This window comes from Quercus lobata, chromosome 9 (genome assembly GCF_001633185.2).
Source record: "Quercus lobata isolate SW786 chromosome 9, ValleyOak3.0 Primary Assembly, whole genome shotgun sequence".
Classification (NCBI taxonomy): Eukaryota; Viridiplantae; Streptophyta; class Magnoliopsida; order Fagales; family Fagaceae; genus Quercus; species Quercus lobata.
In genome coordinates, this window is record NC_044912.1 from 52,273,465 (window position 1) to 52,295,626 (window position 22,162).

At 34.6% G+C, this 22,162-nt stretch overlaps 1 protein-coding gene and 1 pseudogene across 1 annotated transcript; one reads left to right on the forward strand and one right to left on the reverse strand.

The window, feature by feature from the left end:
- Positions 1 to 2,082: 2,082 nt before the first annotated feature.
- On the reverse strand, positions 2,083 to 5,474 carry LOC115961991 (annotated as a pseudogene).
- A 6,031-nt stretch (positions 5,475 to 11,505) lies between these two features.
- LOC115960482 (oleoyl-acyl carrier protein thioesterase 1, chloroplastic-like) lies at positions 11,506 to 21,983 on the forward strand. Its single transcript, XM_031079413.1, has 7 exons — positions 11,506 to 12,172; positions 13,422 to 13,555; positions 13,645 to 13,758; positions 15,981 to 16,076; positions 17,702 to 17,789; positions 17,865 to 17,933; positions 21,278 to 21,983. Exons 1-7 carry the CDS (start codon positions 11,831 to 11,833, stop codon positions 21,554 to 21,556), a joined length of 1,122 nt encoding a protein of 373 aa, XP_030935273.1. The 5' UTR covers positions 11,506 to 11,830; the 3' UTR covers positions 21,557 to 21,983.
- The last annotated feature ends 179 nt before the right edge of the window (positions 21,984 to 22,162 follow it).

Sequence of the window (22,162 nt, forward strand, 5' to 3'; positions counted from 1 at the left end):
GGAGGTAGTAAGTTTCTAGCTTCTATCAAGGAAATATCAAGCTGCTATTGAGGTACATGTTGAAAATGTGCTGAAAATGTGTTTTTCTTGAGCTTTTCTTGAGCAGATTTTGTGTTTTCAACTTAGTCTTCAATTACAACTTTAAGACACATTAAAACTCAATAAGAGACACATAATTTGACATGGTTTGACAATACCAAAACACATGACCCTAACAATCTCCCCTTTGTCAATCTATGACAAAACCTCAAGTACAAAAATAAGTCCAATATATTAATAACCCGAATACAATGAATGAACCCTTATTCAAATAAACTAGCCTATCTAAAAACTACTAGTCCTGAGAAATCATAGTAGGAAATAGGATTGACTGTTTTGATTCGCTCCATATCTGTCTTTCCTAAAAACACTTAACAAACGTGTTATGCGCACCATATGAAAGACAATGATAGATAATAAACAAGAAAAGTACATTTTGTCATAAAATATGCCAATTATATATATATATATATATATATATATGTCAACCTACCAATCTCTAAAATTTATTGAGCATGTAAATTCTATAGGATCCTTATTGTGAATAGCTTTTGCAATAAATGTTATTCAATAGTACATTAAAGCAGTATATCATAAACAAGCTTGATACATATTACTCAAAGTTAATTAATGAAGAAAATTTTACAAGCTTGATATCGAAGGGGGGAAAAAAACAAAAACAACATGACTGCTATGGGATCGATACAGGATAGATAAGTTGCTGCAATGCTGTATATCATAAACTGGAAAACCTTGTGGACAACCTTGATAAGAAGTCATCATCCTCGTTCACCTATGATGGGGGAAGAGAATTTCAACATATTATAATTAACAAGTTTAGGATTTTTAAAAATTACAGTATGCCAGGTGAAGTTTTCCCTAAAGTAAAAAATAATTCAAATATTCATTATCAATAACTTAACTTGTAAATTAAACGTTCAATTTTGTTTTTACTAGTAAGAAAATTCATGATGCAAGAATGTCCATTTGTGGAATAAAAAATCTCAACTAGCTCAGTTTTTGTTGAATTGGTATCAATTTACTTAGATTTATTTAGACTTCCTCAAATCAGTTGTCAAGTCAGAAAATTTACTTTGAGGGGTTATGGTTAACTTTAATCTTATATATTAATTATGAATTGAATTCTATTACTCTGGAGTCTAGAATAAAAGAGTAAATATCACAAAACCATATGATATTTATTGTCAAAATAAAGTTTATTTTATATAAACTTATTGAACTATGATTAATTACCTTACAAAAAAATTTACAATGTATTTTGTTATTCTAACAAAATTATTTTTTGGTATGATATTTAAGTGGTAATGATAAATAAGTAAAAAGCACTTATAGCCCTCCAACTTGGACTATTTTTTAATTACACTCCATATTATTTGAATCTGAATGTGGTGTTTATATAGCATCAAAACCATGTGGCTTGGGATTGTTTTAAAGGGTAGAGACCAAATATGTAGCTTACCCCCTTTATTTTAGTATTTTTTATATATATACTTATAGAAACAAGAATATTGGGGAAAAAAAATAAAAAGTATTTTTTTTCTACCATGTATAATAAAAAATCATAAAACATTTTGGGGGCCTCTATATAGATCTGACTATGCGTCAAATGATTGTAAATTTAGTACAATTGGAAGTCATTAAATCTTATGTCCTCGATAGAGACCTCTACATGTAGAGTAATTAGATGTAAAGCCAATTTCCTATCTTCAACGACAAAATTCACCGAATAGAAAATAGATTTCAATGGCATATTATGTGTTTAGATATCATAGAAAGGTTCTTCTAAAAAAAAGGTATCATAGAAAGGTAATTGGGCTTATTCTCATACTAAGTATAACACAAAGAGTTTATAAAATTTCAAGTGGCATCAATCTTTTCAGCTTTGCTAGAATAAAAAAAAATACTAGCATAAAGGCATTTCACTACTAATTGCTATATGAATGTCCCTTTCATCCCTTAAAACATTTGGAGTGCAAATTAGATCATGCAGTGATTAGAGGATATGCTATCAAATTATAACATTTACCAAGACAAACAAAATTTACCTGTAGCTTGAAACCTTTGTCTGTGTATATTAGTTCCAAGAAATTTTTTTCGAATTGAGTGTAGCTCAATTATAACAGCACCCATGTTCATCCTTTCTCTTGGAAATTCAACGGAACAAGCAACTTCAATTTCAAGTATAAAAATCAAGCATTCTAGTCTCTTCGGACTTCCATTTTGGCTCTCATTGCAAGTAATGTCATTCACTCTATTCTCTCCTTCTCTTTCCCAAAGAAGGATAGGATCTATAATGTCAATTACTCGTTCCGGCAGGGCTGCTTTAACAAATTCATGAAGGTTTAAGCTATCTTGAAAAATGTTATCAGTTGGCTTTTTTCCCGTGAACATCTCTAACAATAATATGCCATAACTATATATATCACCATATATTGACACCTCGTTTCCCATTCCATACTCTGAAATACACATAACAAATATGTAATATGTACATAGTTTTGTATCAAATGAAAAATGGGAAAGATATATAACCTAGTGGTATTAAAGGAGCTTTTACAATGGTATGTAATAAGAATTAAAAAAAGTAAGTGAAAATTTTTGTTATATAAGATTCTATCTTCTAGCTACAACACATCCTTCCTTTTTGAAATTGTTTTTTCAAGCTTTAAAATATAGTAAAAAACTAAAAAAAGAGGAAAACAATTAAATTTAAAAAAAGATAATGATATTTTACCTGGAGGAGTATAACCAATTGTTCCTCTTACTCCAATAGAGCTTGATTGGTTAATAGAAGAATCTTGGATAGCATTAAAAAGGAATCTTGCCAAGCCAAAGTCACCTACGTGTCCAATCATTTCATCATCAATAAGGACATTGCTAGGCTTGAGATCACAATGAACGATTGGTGTTTGGCAATGATGATGAAGATAATCCAATGCATTAGCAACATCAATGGCAATATTCAACCTTTGAAGAAGACTCAAATTTCTTGGTTCCTCAAGAGTCTCATTTATTCTTGGAGTTGGATGCAGCCATTCATCTAGGTTTCCATTTCCCATGATCTCCATTACCAAAGCCTTAAAATCATGGCCTTGATAGTCAATACTTGAACATGATGTGAGGACCTTTACAAGATTTCGATGTCTAATATTTCGTAAAGCCTCACATTCTATCTTGAAACTTTTGGAAGCTTCATGATGCAAAAGGTTAAAAACCTTAATAGCAACTGTATGTCTACCTTCATCAAGAATTCCTTTATACACAGACCCAAAGCTACCCACACCAATTAAATTGGTAGAAGAGAACCCATTGGTCGCCTTTAGGAGACTTTGGTAAGAGAGATTCAAAACAAAATTTCCTAAGTCACTTGAGATATTTTCTTTTCTTTTCTTCCTTAAACAAAAAAGAAGTAGAAGTGACAAAACCAAAGATACTCCAATAAGCCCAGAAAATATAGAGATCATTAATTTCAAGGTAAGGGTCAACTTTCTCTTTTTGGATTTTTCATATTTGCATTTAGGAAATTGGAACTTAGGCATGCCCCCACAAAGCTTATCATTTCCTCTAATTGAAGTCGCACTCATGTTCTTGAAAACTCCATCTATTGGAACCTCACCCTCAAAATGGTTGTAAGATAGATTCAAAATTTGCAAAAAGACAAAGTTCTCCAAAATTTTTGGAATCTCTCCAGACAAATTATTGTTAGAAAGATCTAGAGATCTAAGGCCTCTTAATGATGCCAAAGATGGTGGAATAATCCCTTGAAAGTGGTTTCTTCTCATAGCTAGAAATTCCAACTTTACGCAACTACCCAGACTTTCTTGAATTTTACCAAACAACATGTTTTCTGAAATATCCAAATATTCTAAAATTTTGAAATTCCCTAATTCCATGGGAAGGACACCAGTAAATTGGTTGGCAGACAAATCTAGCCTAATTGGTGAGAATGAAAGACCAATGACCTGTGGGGATATCAAACCACTGAGATTGTTATTAGCAAGAAACAAATTGATCAAATTTTGGCACTTGCCTATGCTAAGAGGGATTTTGCCTTGAAGATTATTCTCGTATAAATACAAGTTTGTCAAGATGGTCAAATTTCCAAAAGAAAATGGAATCTTCCCAGATAAATTGTTTTCATGTAGTGCCAAAAATTGTAGCTTTTGATACTTTCCAATTTCAGAGGGAATATTACCTGATAATTTGTTCTGCCACATATCAAGTCTCTCCATGTTGATCAAATTTCCTATTTCGGTAGGAATCTTTCCGTATATTTTATTAGTTTCTAGAAGCAACCAAGCGAGGCTAGTTGACAAATTGCCAATGCATTTGGGCAACTCTCCCCCAAATTTATTGATATTTAAAGCCAATACGGTCAAATAGGTGGTATTTGTCAATGAACAGAGAAAATTCAAGTCATTTGCCCCTCCATTTCCAAGATTGTTACCGGTAATGACAAATCTTGAAAATCTATTTAGCTTCTCCAAAGAAGGAACTTTTCCCCTTAGTTTATTCCCATCCAATTCAAGTGTATCTAGATTTGAGGCATTAGAAATTGAAACTGGGATAGATCCAGTAACTTTGGAGAACTTTTCCCCTTAGTTTATTCCCATCCAATTCAAGTGTATCTAGATTTGAGGCATTAGAAATTGAAAATGGGATAGATCCAGTAAATCTGTTGTTGCCAATGTGTAATAGTTTGATATTTGGAAGAGTGATGCCTATGTCTGATGGAAGATGCCCCTGGATTTGGTTGTCTCCTATATCAAAGAAGTTTATTGAAGAAATATTGAAGATTGAGTGAGGAATTTTTCCAGACAACTTATTTACACCCAGACCAAGTTGTTCAAGCTTGGTCAACTGGCCAAAAGAATCTGGGATAATCCCATGCAAGTTATTATATGTTGAACCAAATAGTTCTAGAAACGATAAGTTTCCGAAAGAAGGTGGGATTCTTCCTATCAGATTATTGGCGCTCATAGAAAAAACTCGAAGTTTTGACATGGTGCCAAGCATTGCAGGGATTTCTCCCGTCAAAAGGTTGTTACGGACACGAAGCTCTTCAAGGCTAGAGCAATTGGATATATTGCTTGGAATTTTGCCACTAAAAGTGTTATTGGACAATAGTAAGAACTGCAATCTACGTAAACGACCAATTTCTAGAGGGATTTCATCATGAAAACTGTTGTTTTGAAGGGTAAGAATTCTCAAAAAACTTAAATTTCCAACATGTGGTGATATAGAGCCTACCAGTTTTGAAGATTGTAGGTCCAACATGGTGACCCTCTGATGTCGTCGACCACAGGTGACACCTTGCCATGACAAAAGTGGAAGCTGTCATTCCAAGAGCTCATAACTTGGAAAGGGTCATTAATGATCTTGGCTTTGAACTCAAGCAACGCCAATCGGTCCATCTCATTATTACCGCCAACTACAGAGGTGACTAAAAAGCCACACCCCCAGAAAAAAATAATGGCACGCATACAAAAGGATGGTGGAGCTGAACTCAACTGAGAAAGCCCCATGCAAGGTCAAGCTTGGTACGATTGGGTGGGTATTAGACTATTAGTTTGTGGAAACAAAACAAAGGGTTTGATTTCGCTGCTTAGCGCCCAAGGAAAAGCACACATATATATAGTTGAAGATTGGAAGGGAACGAACTCAGCATGTAATGGTCAATGGTGAATGGTCCATATACTCATTTCCTAGCATGCTTTTATATCAATCCAAATTGAAATATACCTAACACCTAATAATGTTTTACCATACTTTTGCAATCCAAATTGAAACTCATCATACCCAGACCCAGTAGTGTTTTATCGTTGGAAGAAGTGGTCTATGTCCAGCCAAAAACAAAAGGCACTCGTTGGCCATTCCTTTCTCTCTCTCTCTTTCTCACAATTTTTGTGAACATTCCTAATATTAATTTGATTTTAAGTGAATCTATCTTTACTTCATGAGGGTTGATATTATTGCGTAATTTTATCAATAAGTAAATTTGCAATAGTGCATATAATAAATCAAGTTTTGTTACTCCACACTTTACAATTTATTTTATTATAGTCATATTATAATTTTTATTTTAGATAGTATTTCTTTTATTTTTTATTTATTAAAGTCTACCAAAACATATGAATATGGATATGAAAATTTTAGGAAAAAAAAAAAGGGAAGAAAAATAATGATTAAATCAATAGCAGTAAGTCCTTTTTAAAGAGGCTCATTTATGGAACGTCTCATTGAATCTCGAAAAAGATCTATCAGAGATGTTACTAGCAAGTTTCTCCCAAACAAAAAGAGATGTTACTAGCAAATTAGCAATAAACAAAATGAAACAAAAATATTAGAGGAAATTTTTTATGGTTTACATTTATTGTCAAAACTACAAGTTATAAAAGAGCTTTTACAAATGTAGGGAAACACCCTATTGATGAAGTTATGCATCACACTTAAAACAATTTAATCTATAATAAGTGTTTTTTTTTTCTTTTTTCTTTTTTCTAAAATAAAAATCTTATTCTAACATAATCTAAGTATATGTATGCGAAACTCTTATGTGAAGACTTGAACCTTGACCCTTACTTCTCCCACCCCACAAAAATTTATACATATGAAATGATTGTTACGCTAAAGGTGCGTGGTAATGAATCTATAATAAGTATATATGCAATAGGCAAAATTTATCCCTACATCATACGTTTCACATAATCAATTCAAACTTTGCAAAAACCAATAAGGCTAGAAAATAAAAATTGCTTGAACCAATGTTAGATTGTTAGGATGACTAAAAAGTCAGGTTTGGTTAGCTTGCACTAGCCAATCACAGTGTGGAATTTTGGTTTTGAAAACAAAGCACCATCATAAACAAGGACTACAATACAGAACCCCGAAGGGCTCTCAACTCTCAAGCCGAACCCAGGCCCAGGTCCTTTATCTCTGGGCCTGAACTTGACCAGATGCTTTAATTGGAGGTGGACCTAACTGAACAATACTACAGTTTGAGCTTATTCTTTAGGTATGTTTTTTGTCGTATTCTTTATTGATTTTTCCTACAACTTTCTGTTTTACCATTTATTAATTCTCTTCTATGGTTAAATTTATGCATCAAGCTTAAAACAGTTTAATCTATAATGAGTGTGTGTACAAAATTTGTCCCCAAATCATAATTAATTCAAAGTTTGGCAGGAAACCAAAAAATGAAAAAAAGGGACTCACGTGAGAAATTTGTTTTCCACAACCTATTGAATCCACCATTTTCAAATGCGTTTGGACTATTGTTGGAAAATATTGCAAGTGAAGTCTTACGAATGAGAAAACAGTTGAAGTTTTCAGTGGCCAAAGACTAGAAAATAGAAATGGCTTGAACCAATGTTAAGAATGACTAAAAAGTCAGGTTTGGTTAGCTTGCACTAGCTCATATCACATAGCACCACTAATAATAATGGCGAAGACTAAAACTCAAATTCCTTTGATATTTTTGATGAACACAAATTCCATTGACGTATATGTTTTTTAACAACAGAAAGTTATTTTGTTAAGCATATATACCTCTCTCTATTTACGCTGTTGAATTTATTCTAGATAGTTTTATGTTTAAAGAGATCCACATGTGGACATAATTATGTCAAATTACGATATGGTACATTATTATAATTTACAATTAAGATTGTAAATGCCAACTTCAAGAGTAATTATTGAATACTCCTGGAGTACTTCCCACTTACATAACAGTGAGTTCTACTAATTAAATTTATGGTAGGACCCACTACTCCCGGAGTATTCAATAATTTTCTCAACTTCAATACAAATACAATTTCAGACTGAGAGTATGTTTGGTAACTGTTTTTTCCCCTTATTGTCTGTTTTCAAAACAGTTTTCTATTTTTAAGACTAAAAAACTTGTTTGGTAACCCAAAATTGATAGAAAACAAAAATTGTTCTCAAAACTCAATTTGTGAAGGAAATTGAAAACATGCAAAAGGCCATTTTCAGTTTCTAATTTTTAAAAGTCAATGAAAAAACACATTTAATTTAATGAATCTGTCTCATTTAATGAGTTAGCATTATAGTTCAAATCCTAGTAACAACATATTTTAGTATTTTCTATTTTGTTTTCAAAAAACTATCTTTTAAATTTTTGAAAATAGAAAATAAAAACGGTTACCAAACATAACCTGATCTTCTTCTCAAAAAAAAAAAAAAAGTTCTCTGTTTTCAAAATAACATTGAATAATAATAAATAATAGGAGTAGAGTAAATAATAAGAAATTGATATTGATTAGAGCTTAGCAAAGACCTAGAAAACCTAACTCAATCACCCTACCCAACCTGACCAAAAGGTCTTGGGCGGATTAAATGGCTATTCAGGTTGGATCTAGGTTAAACTGATGAGTTTCCTTCGGATTTCAAGTCAGTTTCAGGTTTAGCCAACTTTAACTGACCCACTCAACCTAAGAGAGGGGGTGAAAAAAAATCACTAATTAGATTCATCAATCTGAAAATTTTATAAGTTATGGCAGAGACTTTTTACTTTCATGAAGAATGATATTCTCCATGATTACAAATTCACTAGGTTCATAACTTCTATATTAATAATGTCATAATATTTATTTATTTTTCTCAAAAAAATATTTTTTTATTTTTTATTTTACATTTTTATGTATTTTTTTACCCCATATTCGTGTTTAAATTCTCAAATAAAAAATTTATAATTTTTTTATTAATTTATATATTTTTTTATTCTTTTTAATATTAGATAGCATTTTTTTTTTTGAAACTTAATTTCCTTTAAAAAAAAAAATGGTTAGATAAATTTTATAGCTGCTCAGTTGGTTAAGCACTCCCAAGAAATAGTAATAATAATAGTAGTAGTAGTAGATGAAACTAAGAAAAACTTAAATTAGAATTCCAAACTAGAATTCCAATTTTGTGCCATGTGTCATAAATTATTTATTCTTAAAGATTTTTATTTCTTAATTTTAGAATATATTAATAGACAAAGCTAAGAAAAAATCCAATTAGGTTCTAAATTGGATTCTAATTGTTGTCTAATTTTGCGTCATGTGTCCTATTTAAGTTTTTTTTTTTTTTTTTGGTTTTAGATGAGTTAATGAGGTGCAAAAGACGAAGAGTATAATATAAATAAATTATCAAGAACTCAATAAAAAAAAATAATAGCATGTTACAGTGATTTGCTACTAGCATGTTACTATTTTTATTTTTATTTTTAGCTTTAGCACCTTTGATATTACATGTATTTTGGTGTTTGAAGTGCTAAACATAGGTTTTTAGTGGCTTTTCAACCAGTCATGAATACTCTAACTATAGAGCATTAGCATTGGGAAATTGCAATGCTATTCTATTTTACAATTCTAAAAACCACTTTATCACTTATACCATCCTATTTTACAATACTTCCACATCCCAAACTTCTATTTTTATTAAAATATTATTTTTTAATCTTTCTTTAATATTTTTTTCTAACTGAAACTTTTGTTTTCCTAGGCTTTCCAACAGTTTTTTTTTCCTCTCTTTCTCCTTCAACCTTTAGCACCAGCTCAACACACAAAGCCACACACAGACCCATCGGAACAAAAACCCAGAAAAACCCAAGCCACCACTGCCCACTGCCCACTGCTCACCAAAATCCCACCGGAACAAAAACCCATACTAAAAAAAAAAAAAAAACCCAGCGTCACAACAGAAGGAAAAAAAAAAAAAAAAAAACCCATCGGAAACCCAGAATAACCAGCCACTTCAGCCACAACGCAACCACAACAAAGCCACACACACACAAACACAAACCATCAACAGAGCCACACAAACCAGGCCGCCGATCAACAAACCCACCACCCAAGCCACTGATCAAACCATCAAACCAGGCCGCCGATCAACAAACCCACCACCCAAGCCACTGATCAAACCATCAAACCATCAACGGCCACCACCCAAGTCACCGATCAGCAAACCCAAACCACCGATCAACAAACCCACACCCAGGCCGTCGAAATACCCAAAAATCGTCATCGGAGCCACCATCGGAGCTACCGATGATCCACCCAAACGATCCACCCACCGATCAACGGATCCACCATTTCAAACCCACCGATCAACCGATCCCAGCCCAATGATCCAACCCCAGCTCGCCGATCCACGCTAATCCAACCTCCAACCTCAAAAATCCAAAACCCAGCACCGGTACAACGAGAGAGAGGCAGGCCGTGCGATGAGAGATGAGGGAGTGGCCGTGTGAGATGGGTGAGAAATTTCAGAGATGGGTGAGAAATTTTGGCAATGATGCTTTGGAGAGGAGAGAGCAGATGGAGAAAGAGAAGGAAGAGTGAGAAGAGAAGGGAAAAAATGAGAGGGATGAGAGAGAAATTTCGGTTGAAATAGGAGGAGTATAATATTATTAATTCTTTACAATTTTGTGAATAGTACAATTCTAAATATAGAATTGTACTGTAGCAGTATTGCAAAAAAATTTGTAATACTGCTGTTTACAATTTCCTGATGCAATGGTTTTTTAGGTGTAAAATGTTAAATTTCTCTTAGATATAGCATTAGCATTTCCCAATGCTAATGCTTTTAGGAGATAAATTAGCTAATAGTTATAGCTAGGTTGGCTGTCAACACTGTAAGTCGAAGCTCTACTAAGAACTAACCTAGCTAATAGTTATAATTAAGCCGGCTCTCAACACCAAAAGTCAAAACTCTACAAAGAAATAGACTAGCTAATAATTACAATTAAGTTAGCTCTCAACACCAAAACTTGAAGCTGAAATTTAGCTAATAGTTACAGCTAAATTAATTCCCAACACTATAAGTCAAATTTGAAATTAAAGAGGCATAATTGAGAAGACAAAACAAGTGGCTAGTTCCTATCAAAAAAAAGAAAAAAGAAAAAAGAGGCTAGTTGTACCCTAAGAGATTAGAAAGGGTGGCCGACTGATTGGTTTAAGAGTAGAGAATGACTGACTATTAGTCCTCAGAGTAAAGGGTGGCTAGGAGAGGAGAAATTTTCTGTTTACTTTTTTTTTTTTAATCATTAATTAATTCAACAATTTTAAATAAGTGGGAATATTTTAGTAAAATAGTAGATTACTGAGTAAAAGTGACGTAATCCATAAAGACAGTATAATTTATGAGGAATAATGCTAAGGACACGTCATTTGTTACTCGCCACTTAACAAGTTGTAATTAATAAATGTGTGATGATGAGTCATTTGAGACACATTTTTACCAATCACATGACAAGTTGTGATATAATATTGTGGCAAATTATGCGTTTCTAGCATTACTCATTTACTGGAGTTGAGAGGGCTTTGCTGGATAGCCTATAAGAGGATGGAGGTTCGCTACATCACAAAAGCAAGCAAAACGTGCTTGGTTGGTGGTGCCTTTGCTTATAGAGACGGTTCCATGACTCTCCACTTATCTCACTTGTCTATTTAAAATTTAAAATCCCAACACGCAGTTTTCTCCGTCTCTTGTTCCAATCCAAAGTCCAAACTCTTCTCAAGTACAGTTTGGTGAATGGCATTCTCGTTATTTCCCGCCAACCCCAGTGGCATTTTCCTCTCTCCAACTCCTTTCTCCTCGGTCTCATCGACCAAACTTTTTATAGTAACCTTTTAAAAACACAGAGTCAGAGACCCAAAAAAAATCACTAAAAAAAAAACACAGACATACGCTCTCTCTCTCTCTCTCTCTCTCTCACACACACACAAAAACACAAACACTTTGTGTGCGTACGAAAAGAGAGAGTAAAATGTTGAAGGTCTCGTGCAATGTGTTGAGTGACCAAAGCCAAGCGATAACCCAATGTGGGTTTATGGGCCGAGGGCCCATTTTGACACGTGGGCACCGGAGAAATGCCGTCGTTTTAGGCTCTGGTTCTGGTTCTTCGTACAAAGGTCCAATTATGGCTGTGGTGTCTGACCGGGTAATCGGATCCGGGTCAGGGTCAGGGTCGGGGACTCTGGCGGACCGTTTGAGACTTGGGAGCTTGACGGAGGATGGATTGTCGTATAAGGAGAGATTTATAGTGAGATGCTATGAAGTTGGGATTAACAAAACTGCCACTGTTGAAACCATTGCTAATCTCTTGCAGGTTCTTTCGAAAATCCCACATTTTGTTTTTGTTCTTTTCAATGAGTTTTACTTTGAATTGATTCAATTTTAGGTTTTTGTTAATGGGTTTATCGGTTGGGATTTGTGGTTTTTGGGTTTCTGGGTTTGATGGTACTGTTCTCTTTGACATGCATTTGCAACTTGTTCTAACATTTTTGTGGGAACTTCTCAACTGGGTATTGTCGGTTTTGGATGTCTGGATTTGATTGTGATTGTTTTGTTCTCTGTTACATGCACTTGCTACTGATTGTTTTGAATTTTCAAAATTGAGCATCCACTAAATGTGCCAAATGCCAAATATGTTCTAAATCTTAAAACTTTTGCCACATATGAACAGTACCGTTGCATTTTGCAACGGTACGGCCGAGAATGCTAAAAAAAAAAAAAGTTTTTTATTCATAGTTTGTTGTTGATGCTGTTGATGGTGATGACGGGGAGGAGATAATTTATTATTTTAATATGTAGTAAATATTATTTTAATGTATAAAAATTGAATGATAGAACATATGATAAATGAGATATTGTAAAATGACGTGGTAAAATAATAAAGTAGGCTTTTGGTGTGTCAAAATGACATTTTTTTTGCAACATTTGATGTGGATGCTTAAGTTTTTTCATGGGATTTTCTCTTATTGTTGGTTTTACTATTTTCATGGGTTTTACTATTTTCTCTGTCACTGTCCATTTCTTTGTCATGTAAATTTCTGAATTTTAGCGCCTGAGTAATGTTGCATGGCTTTGTTGTTGACTTGCTTAGGCTGGTCATTGTGCTCTGAAAACATTCCACTCTGCTTTCTATTATTATCTGTGTCAAGATGCATGCTTGTTAGGTACTAGACTCTACATTCATTTGAATGCTACCATGCTGGAATTTGAATTCTTTTGTCTTAATATCTCTGATTTGGATCAAGAAATTGTCAGTGAGCATTGAATTCTCAGTAACTCTTAGTTAGGGGGCTGCTCATTAGTTCAATATCTAGAGATTAATAAATGGTAAATTGGTAATTCAGAAGTTATGGTTCCATTGTTTTTGAAGCTAACCATATTATGAATGAAAAGTTGGTTTCCATTTTCAGAAAGCTAAAAAAAGAGAGAGAAAAAATCAATATGCAGTTACTCATTTCATCTTATTGGACAGGGGAGAGATACCTTCTACCTTAAATGAAACTTATTGAAGGATTGGCTCTTCTCAAAGATCTTCAATATAATAATATCCTTGTGTGATGTAGGAGGTTGGATGCAATCATGCACAGAGTGTAGGATTTTCAACAGATGGCTTTGCAACCACCCCTACCATGAGGAAACTGCATCTCATATGGGTTACTGCTCGCATGCACATTGAAATCTACAAATACCCAGCTTGGTGAGTTTTCTTCTTCTTTTTTATGTTGTGAGTTTAGTATGGGATTCTTACATGATAAACTCCATTTTGATACATGGTTGGTGGTACAGGAGTGATGTGATTGAAATTGAAACTTGGTGCCAAGGGGAGGGAAGAATTGGAACCAGACGAGATTGGATACTTAAGGACCATGCTACTGGTCAAGTTATTGGAAGAGCAACAAGGTGCATATTAAGCTACTCTTTCTTTTTTATGTCCTTTCCCTTGCAAAAGAGACTTATAAGGTAAAATAAATGAAGCAACAATATTGAAAGAGAGGAATCTTTTTTATAATCTTAAATGGGGAAAATGTTTTTGACACATGCATCACTAATTCAACCACATTTCACTTGTTTATATGATTTTCAAGTCCTGAGTGTCACTTTTTTGATGATTATAGAATGCTCTTCTGGGTGATTTTGATGTATGTTATAAACTCATGTATCAATTAGTCTCTTGTTGTGGTTTTGGGAAACTGCCCTCTTTCTCCATTTCAGTGTCATCTAATTTTAAAGCAATTTTGTTAATAAATCTCATGATTTCATATAGCTGTTGCTCAAACTACATAGCCTTTTATTTTTATTTTATAAGTAATAAAGTTTCATTAATAACAAAAAAATCAAGTCACCAAGTATACGAAGTATATGATTGGGGACCATACAATCAATTAATTACATAATCTTTCAAATCAGTAATTGAACAAAGAATTGACTATGTAAAAATCCAACAAAGTTCTAAAGAAAAAAGTTTTAGTTGAGGAATAGATCTCTTTGTATCTTCAAAGCACCGGGTATTCCTCTCTCTAGAGATACCACATCAAGCAATGCAGGGTAGCCATCCAAATAGACCCATTCCTTTCCTATGACACCCAAAATGGCCTTTGCCAACCAGCTTTCAAAATTATTTATATTTCCGAAAATTTTGAGGTGCCTTTGAAGGAGAAGAATAAGAATGCACTATAGTCCGTAATTTCCTTTATCTTAATTTTTATTTTCTGGGTAAGTGACTTGATCATACTGTTATGTTATTGCTAAGTTAATTTATTATATTGATATGAAATTCCCCCAAAAGTGATGCATAAACATGATTTTCTACCTAAAGTTGCCGTGATAGAACCATATATTAGATCATTCACATCCAGTTCTGCGAAATCTTTTCATATTTTGAAGAAATTACCCACTTTTCTACCTAGCAAAAAAAAAACCCACTTTTCTATTTTAGCTAGCCGCTTTTTAAATACACCTTACATCACACTCTTCATTTTCGATACGCTTTAAGTGGGCAAGGGGGTTTCAAATCCTAGATGTTTTCGTTGGAAACACTAGGAGATGATGCCGATTGGCCTAAAGTTTGTTGGCATCCCACCCTTAATTTTCTTATACATCCTATTAAATATTCAAATAAATTCTTTTTGTTTTTTCCTTTCTTCCCATCACTTTTTTCACTCCTTCCCCTATTCCCACCCCCTTCTGTTAGGCCCCTCTCCTAGGCTCCCCCTACAATGTTTGACAACACCAATTTGCCACCGCACTGCCAAATCAGCAGCCTAATGGCCAGATCAGCCACCCACCAACAATACCAAGTCCAAGTTGGCCCCCAACAACTGGTGAAGCCAAATGGCCAACAACATCAGCAGATCACTTTGCAGATGAGAGAGAGAGAGAGAGAGAGAGAGAGAGAGAGTAGCATATAAAATATGATGCAGTGCTTGGTATGGCTAACAATTATTGTAGCTTTTTTCAGAATTTTGAATAGTAATGAGTAATGATGAGCAGGGTGTGGAGAGCCTTTTTTTTTTTTTTTTTGGTGGTGATTCCTAGCTACAGTACTCAACAATTTAGCTAAAAAGATCATTCGCAAAACTGGATGTGACTGCTGTTATGGGGATTGAAGAGCGACCATGGATTTATATGTATTTTTTTGCATTTTTTCTTTCCTTATAATATTCTGAAAAAATATATATTCTACTCTAAGATTAAACATTTCAATTCCTTCCTGTAGTAGCTTCTTTGCAAATCAGAAAATAAATGAAGCCACTATAAATATAGATCAAGAGGTTATCCTGCTGGAACAAAATTATTCATAAATTTAATGCTTCTCTTGACCATTGACAAAAACTATGCTAGTCTGGTGTGTGCCAGAATGTGCTTAAATTATCCATCTTAATATTTTACTTTTTTTACTTCATAATTTACGACCCCCCTGCACACTTTTTTTTGGTTAAAAATTCTGTTTATTAATTAATCAATCTCATCTTGATTCAAAGATCACCGTTGTGGAAGCTATCGAACATTTGTTGTCAGATTAACTCAACACTTGACTTAGCAATTCTTGCAATTATTTCTAACTTTGTCTATCTGATTTGAGATGCATTGTCAAAGTTTATCATGTGAACCTTATGTTTCAGCAAGTGGGTGATGATGAACGAAGACACCAGACGTCTTCAGAAAGTTAGCGATGATGTACGGGATGAGTATTTAGTTTATTGTCCGCGAGAACCCAGGTAAGGATGCCTTGTTTTCTCTAGGTATAAAATATCTGATTTTCTTGTAAATGGTTTTATACAGTTTACAAAATGTAATTCACATGGCACATTGGCTTCATCATAATTAACACTTGCAAGATGGCATGATTTTGCTTGGCATATTTTTATTGTGCGATGGTTGAAACCCTTTTGCTCACATCTTTGTCATATGTGTGATGGGACATTGTAAATAAGATAATATTCATCAATATATTAAAATTTGATAGGAACTAATTTATTTAATGAGATTGGGAGAATAGATAGTTTTACAATACATAGGGTCAAGGTGCTACCTGTTCTTTTGTAGGTTTGTATGAGGCACCAAATTTCATCACAGTAAATTGTCTTTTGCAAGCTTGAGAGAGAGCATTTTGAAAATGTAGAGTACACTGTTGGAAATGCATTAAATCATAAGCAATCTAATTATCTAAAGCAAGAGTGTGAGAAATAGTTAAGTTTGTATGATAAACTGACTAAATTATTAATGAAGGTTGTTGAATATTTTTACATTCAAAAATATCAGAAGATGTTAGTGTAGAGCTGGAGCAACTATGTTATTGAATCTTGCTCTACAATTGCAAACATTTAACAAAGCTTGAGTTTACATGTAACCAATTGAAAAAGTACCGGAGATTGATAAATGTGTAATGTTTATAGTAACATTTAATGAAGCTTGGAAAAAATTAAGTCATGCAAGCTATAATGTTTTATCGTAACATTTAATAAATTTTCACTTATCAAAAAAAAAAAACATTTAATAAATTTTGAGTTATTTTTATTTTTATTTTTTTATATAAGTAATGATGATTTAGTTTTATGTAAGTAACAAACTCAAAAAAATGAGAGTTGCTTTATATGGTTTGCTCACTTGCAAAGGAGAGTAATTAATTCACCAATTAAGGAGTTAGTTGATTTAGGTCGATGGAACAAGAGAAGGTAGAGGAAGACCTAAACTAACATTTAAATGCATGCATTCCTATTTTTATATCCTATGAGTAAGCATAACAAAAAAAGAAAAAAATAAAAAATAATTTCATGCATGGAAAGGGCATAACTTCAGAAAGGTTGAAAGGCTCAAGAATTAAGTTTTGAACTCCTCCCCCAAGAAAAATGCCATTCTCTTAATATTCTTTCTTTTTGGGTAAGGTCTCAATTTTCCTCAAATCAATGGTTTTACCTGGTATATTGTTGAAATAATCATTTGCAACAATAAATGGTCAATCCTTTGTTTTTTTTTTTTTTTTTGGCCTGAAAAGCTTTACTTGTAATAAAAGATTTTACTAACATGGAAGCAGTGCCATTTTTTTCTTGATATACCGTGTAGGACCTACTCTTGTTAAATTCTTCTGTTACATGGATTAGATGGGGATCTAATTTTATGCGAAATGAAATAACTGAAGATTGTGGTAGATATTTTTACATCACAAGATATAATTGGAAACATCCCAGGTGAATATAATATGGGGTGTATAGATTACTTATAGCTTAAGTTGATAAGTTCTGATCATCTCTAAACATCTCTATATTTTGTACTACTGTTATTCTCATTATTGACTTTGTTTGATATTTTTAATTTTTATGTTTTGTCGGTTTGGCTTTTCTAGATTAGCAATTCCTGAGGAGAACAGTAGTAGTTTGAGAAGAATACCAAAACTGGAAGATCCTGCTGATCATTCTAAGCTGGGACTTGTGGTAAGATCATTTGGTTGATCTAAATTATTTGAACAGTTTTTCGAGGTCCCACATCTCAGTATTGATTTTTTGCAGCCCAGAAGAGCTGATCTGGACATGAACCAGCATGTTAATAATGTCACCTACATTGGATGGGTTCTGGAGGTTGGTTGAAGCCATCTTTTATTAATATTAGCAGTACTCTTGTTAAACAGATGCCAAAGCTTCTTAATCCCCCCCCCCCCCCCTCTTCTTTCTTTTAGTCACTGACTTTTAATTAAAAGTATCCTTACAATGGAGCCACTTTCTAGAGCACTTCAGCACCCATAATTTGTATAGGGTTGGAGAGGTCCGTAGTATATTCCATGCCTTTGTTTCCAGGTAGGGTGCCCTGTAAAGCGGGTGAAATAAATGGTACCAAGAAAAACTCCTGCTGAAAAACTGCTTTACTTCTCAGATATGGGTGGAGAGTGCCTTTTCAAGCTTCTGAATTCCTTTTGTTTCTTCAAAAGGAGGACCACAAATTAAAGAACTAAAATTAAATTAAAAGGGGAAACTTTTTACATAAAAAGCTTGGTAGTGATAATATTTCTTATTACTCATCAACAATTGAAAAAAAAAAAAACAAACAAACAGGATAGCAGACTTATCAGGAAAATAAAGTAATAAACTCTAGATAAGGTGTCTTTACATAAATATGTCTTATATAAATGGTCTCCCTAAAGTGACCATTGAGGGGAATGCAAAGTCATGCATGGATTCAGTGATACATCATGCTATTGAGAAAGCCTATGATCATGTGAAGTGGGAGGCTTTACTTGATTTGTTGAAGAGAATGGGATTTGGGGTGAGGTGGTGTAGGTGGATCCGCACATGCATATCTATTGTCCAATTCTCAGTCTTGTTTAATGGGTCTCCAACTGATTTTTTCGAGAGTTCGAGGGGATTGAGACAAGAGGACCCGCTATCTCCCATGTTGTTTTTGGTTATGATGGAGGTCTTCAGTAAGGTGATGAAAAGAGCTGAAGGGGCTGGTTTACTTCGAGGCTTTAGGGCTGATGGTAGACGGGGTGGAGGGGTATGTGTCTTGCATCTTTTGTTTGCGGATGATACGATTCTGTTTTGCGATGCAAATGAGGAGCAGATTCCATATGTTCAGATGCTTCTTCTTTGTTTTGAGGCAGTGACAGGTTTAAAGGTTAATGCGTTGAAGAGTGAGATGGTTCCCATTGGGGAGGTTCCTAATGTCCATGTCTTGGCAGAGATTTTGGAATGCCGGATTGGGTCTCTGCCTATGACCTATCTTGGTATGCCATTGGGGGCATCCCACAAGTCTCCCACTATTTGGAATCCTATCTTGGAGAGAATTGAGCGCAAGTTGGCCAGTTGGAAGAAGATGTATTTGTCTAAAGGGCGAAGACTAACGTTGCTTAAAAGCACATTAGCTAGTCTCCCCACTTATTTTTTATCTCTTTTTACCATCCCTACACATGTGGCCAATAAAATTGAGAGGTTACAAAGGGATTTCTTGTGGGGGGACTCCAAGACTCATTTGGTGGGATGGGACAAGGTGTGTGCACCTTTGAAAAATGGTGGGTTAGGAGTAAGGAAATTAACTACTTTTAACAAAGCCTTACTAGGGAAGTGGTTATGGCGGTTTGGGATTGAGCAGACAAGCCTTTGGAGAAGGGTTATAGCTCTCAAGGTTGGGAAAGAATGGGTGGGATGGACTTCCAAGCTAGGTAGAGGGGTTCATGGGTGTGGCTTGTGAAGAAGCATCCGCATGGGGTGGGAGGATTTTAGAAAAAATATTCGCTTTGTGGTAGGGGTGGGAGATAGAGTTAAACTCTGGACAGATCAATGGTGTGGGGATTCTCCACTTCAATCAACCTTTCCGAGTGTGTATGGGATTGCATCCAACAAAGAGGCATCAGTGGCCTCTTCTCTTGAACGGTTGGGGTTAGAGGATCGGAGAAGCTGGAATGTTCATTTTACTCGGAGACCAAATGATTGGGAAATGGCTGGTGTGGATGAATTTCTTTGTACTTTGAGTTCAAATCTACCTCCCACTGAGAATGGAGATCATATGCGATGGAAGTTGACAAAGAATGGGGTTTTTGATATTCGTTCGTTTTACAATAAGTTGAGAAGCCCCTTGCCCATTATTTTTCCTTGAAAAGGTGTTTGGAAGGTTAAGGCTCCTCGGCGTGTTTCCTTCTTTGTGTGGACTGCTGTATGGGATAGGATCCTTACAGGTGACAATTTGAGGGGTAGAAGGATGGCTTTTGTTGACTGGTGTATCATGTGCCGTTGTAATGGGGAGACGGTGGATCATTTGTTACTTCACTGTGGTAAGGCTTATCGGCTGTGGAGTTTGGTATTTAGATCTTTTGGGATTTTTTGGGTCTTGCCAAGATTGGTTGCGGATACTCTATTTGGTTGGTGGAATTGGCTTGGAAAGCATGTGTCTAGGCATTTGGAACTTAGCTCCATTATGCTTGATGTGGTGTCTTTGGAGGGAGCGAAATAGTAGGACTTTTGAGGACATGGAAAGTTCGGATGACCAGTTATTGGCCTTTTTCAGTGGCTCTTTGCTTGACTGGTTTAGGGCTTGGGGACTCACCTCTAGTGATTCCCTCCCTTTGTTCCTTAGCTCTCTCCTGTGTAATTAGTATCCTTTCCTTTCTTTTTTCTTTTTTTTCTCTTTCTTTCCCATTGTATTTTTCTCTCTGCCTTATGTTTTTCTGCATAAGGTAGTTTCTTGAATATATATCTTTATTACTTATCAAAAAAAAAAAAATCATGCTATAAAGGCTAGTCTGCAAATAAAGAATATCGTTCACGAAGTCTAGACCTTAGCAGCACTGTTTGATTTTCGTAGTTTTTTAACTTCTCATTGGGTTAAAAGGGAGGCAAACTTGTATGCAGTCTACCAACTTGTTTGCTCCCGCAGAGCGGTCAAGTTGAAGCCCTTAGGGGGATTCTTGCTTGTAATTTATATGTTTTTTTTTTCCATGTTTAATGAATTTCATCTATATAGCCCCCACAAAAGAAAAAGAAAAAGAAAAAGAATGATGGCATTATTCACATTTTGTTGTTTTATTAGTAAGTTACCCTCTCCTAGTCTGTTTTGAACTCACAACCTTGCCCTCCACCCATTATTATGGGAGGAGGAAGTACTGTTATTTTTAATGATGACTTTACATATGACAAATTCATTGCTGATTTGACCCAGTTCATCCAATTATTTCTTCCTAATTTTGGAAATCAATATGAATGTAATGATTAACATCTGATAGAAAATTATCTTTTTATTGTTACGAGTGTTGAAAGGTTTGAATTCATTAGAATTTATGGGGATCTTTGTAGCCTTCCCCACCCACCTAAAAATATCTGTACGCTGCATCATTCTTAAGTGACTTATTATGGCTCATGTTTTTGTTGTTGATGATACTTCCTGTTAATATTATAAAGCTGGTTGAGTAATACATTTTTTTTTTCTACCACAGAGCTTGCCTCAAGAAATCATTGATAGCCATGAACTGCAAACTATTACTTTAGATTACAGACGGGAGTGCCAACATGATGACATAGTTGATTCACTAACCAGTGTGGAACCAGTAGAGGATGCCGAAGCAATTTCTAAGATTCAAGGAACTAATGGGTCTATAGCTGCTGCAGAAAACAATGAAGATTTACGTCAGTTTCTACATTTACTGAGAGTGTCAGGTGATGGGCTTGAAATAAATCGAGGACGCACTGAGTGGAGAAAGAAACATGCAAGATGATACATAGTTAGTTGACTTTCCTTTTCTATTGCTTTCAATGGTTCTTATTCAATCTTTCTTCTCGTGTATTTTTTACTTTTCAGCTCAATGGATTTTGCTCCAAAATTGTCTTTGGAGGGAGTCAGTTTCTTATGCATCCATTGCACACAACAGATGTCTCACAGTAAACAGGGAGGGGAAATGCGGAAAATTGTGGATCTCATCTGTTGTCAGACATCAGTTGCCTGCAATGGATGCACTAGAGACTAACTCCGTTGGATCATGCATACAGATTGCTTTGAGAGACTCCACGAGCCATTTGATGTATTTTATTTCTAGTTTTTCTTTGATATTTATAAGCTCAATGTTCCATGTATTGTGTTGATATTTAATAATCTTGGCAGGGATATGCCTCCATTCCAGCCCTGCCACCATTCCATTGTGAATAGACTCTTAGGGTCCGTTTGGATACAATTGAAAACTGAAACTGAAAACTAAAAAACACTGTAGCAAAATAATTTTTAAATGTGTAAATAGTATCGTGGGACCCATTTTTAATGAAAAAGTTGTTGAAAAATGAAATTTGTGGGTCTATAAACAGTACACGATGTGCACTAATTGGCTGAA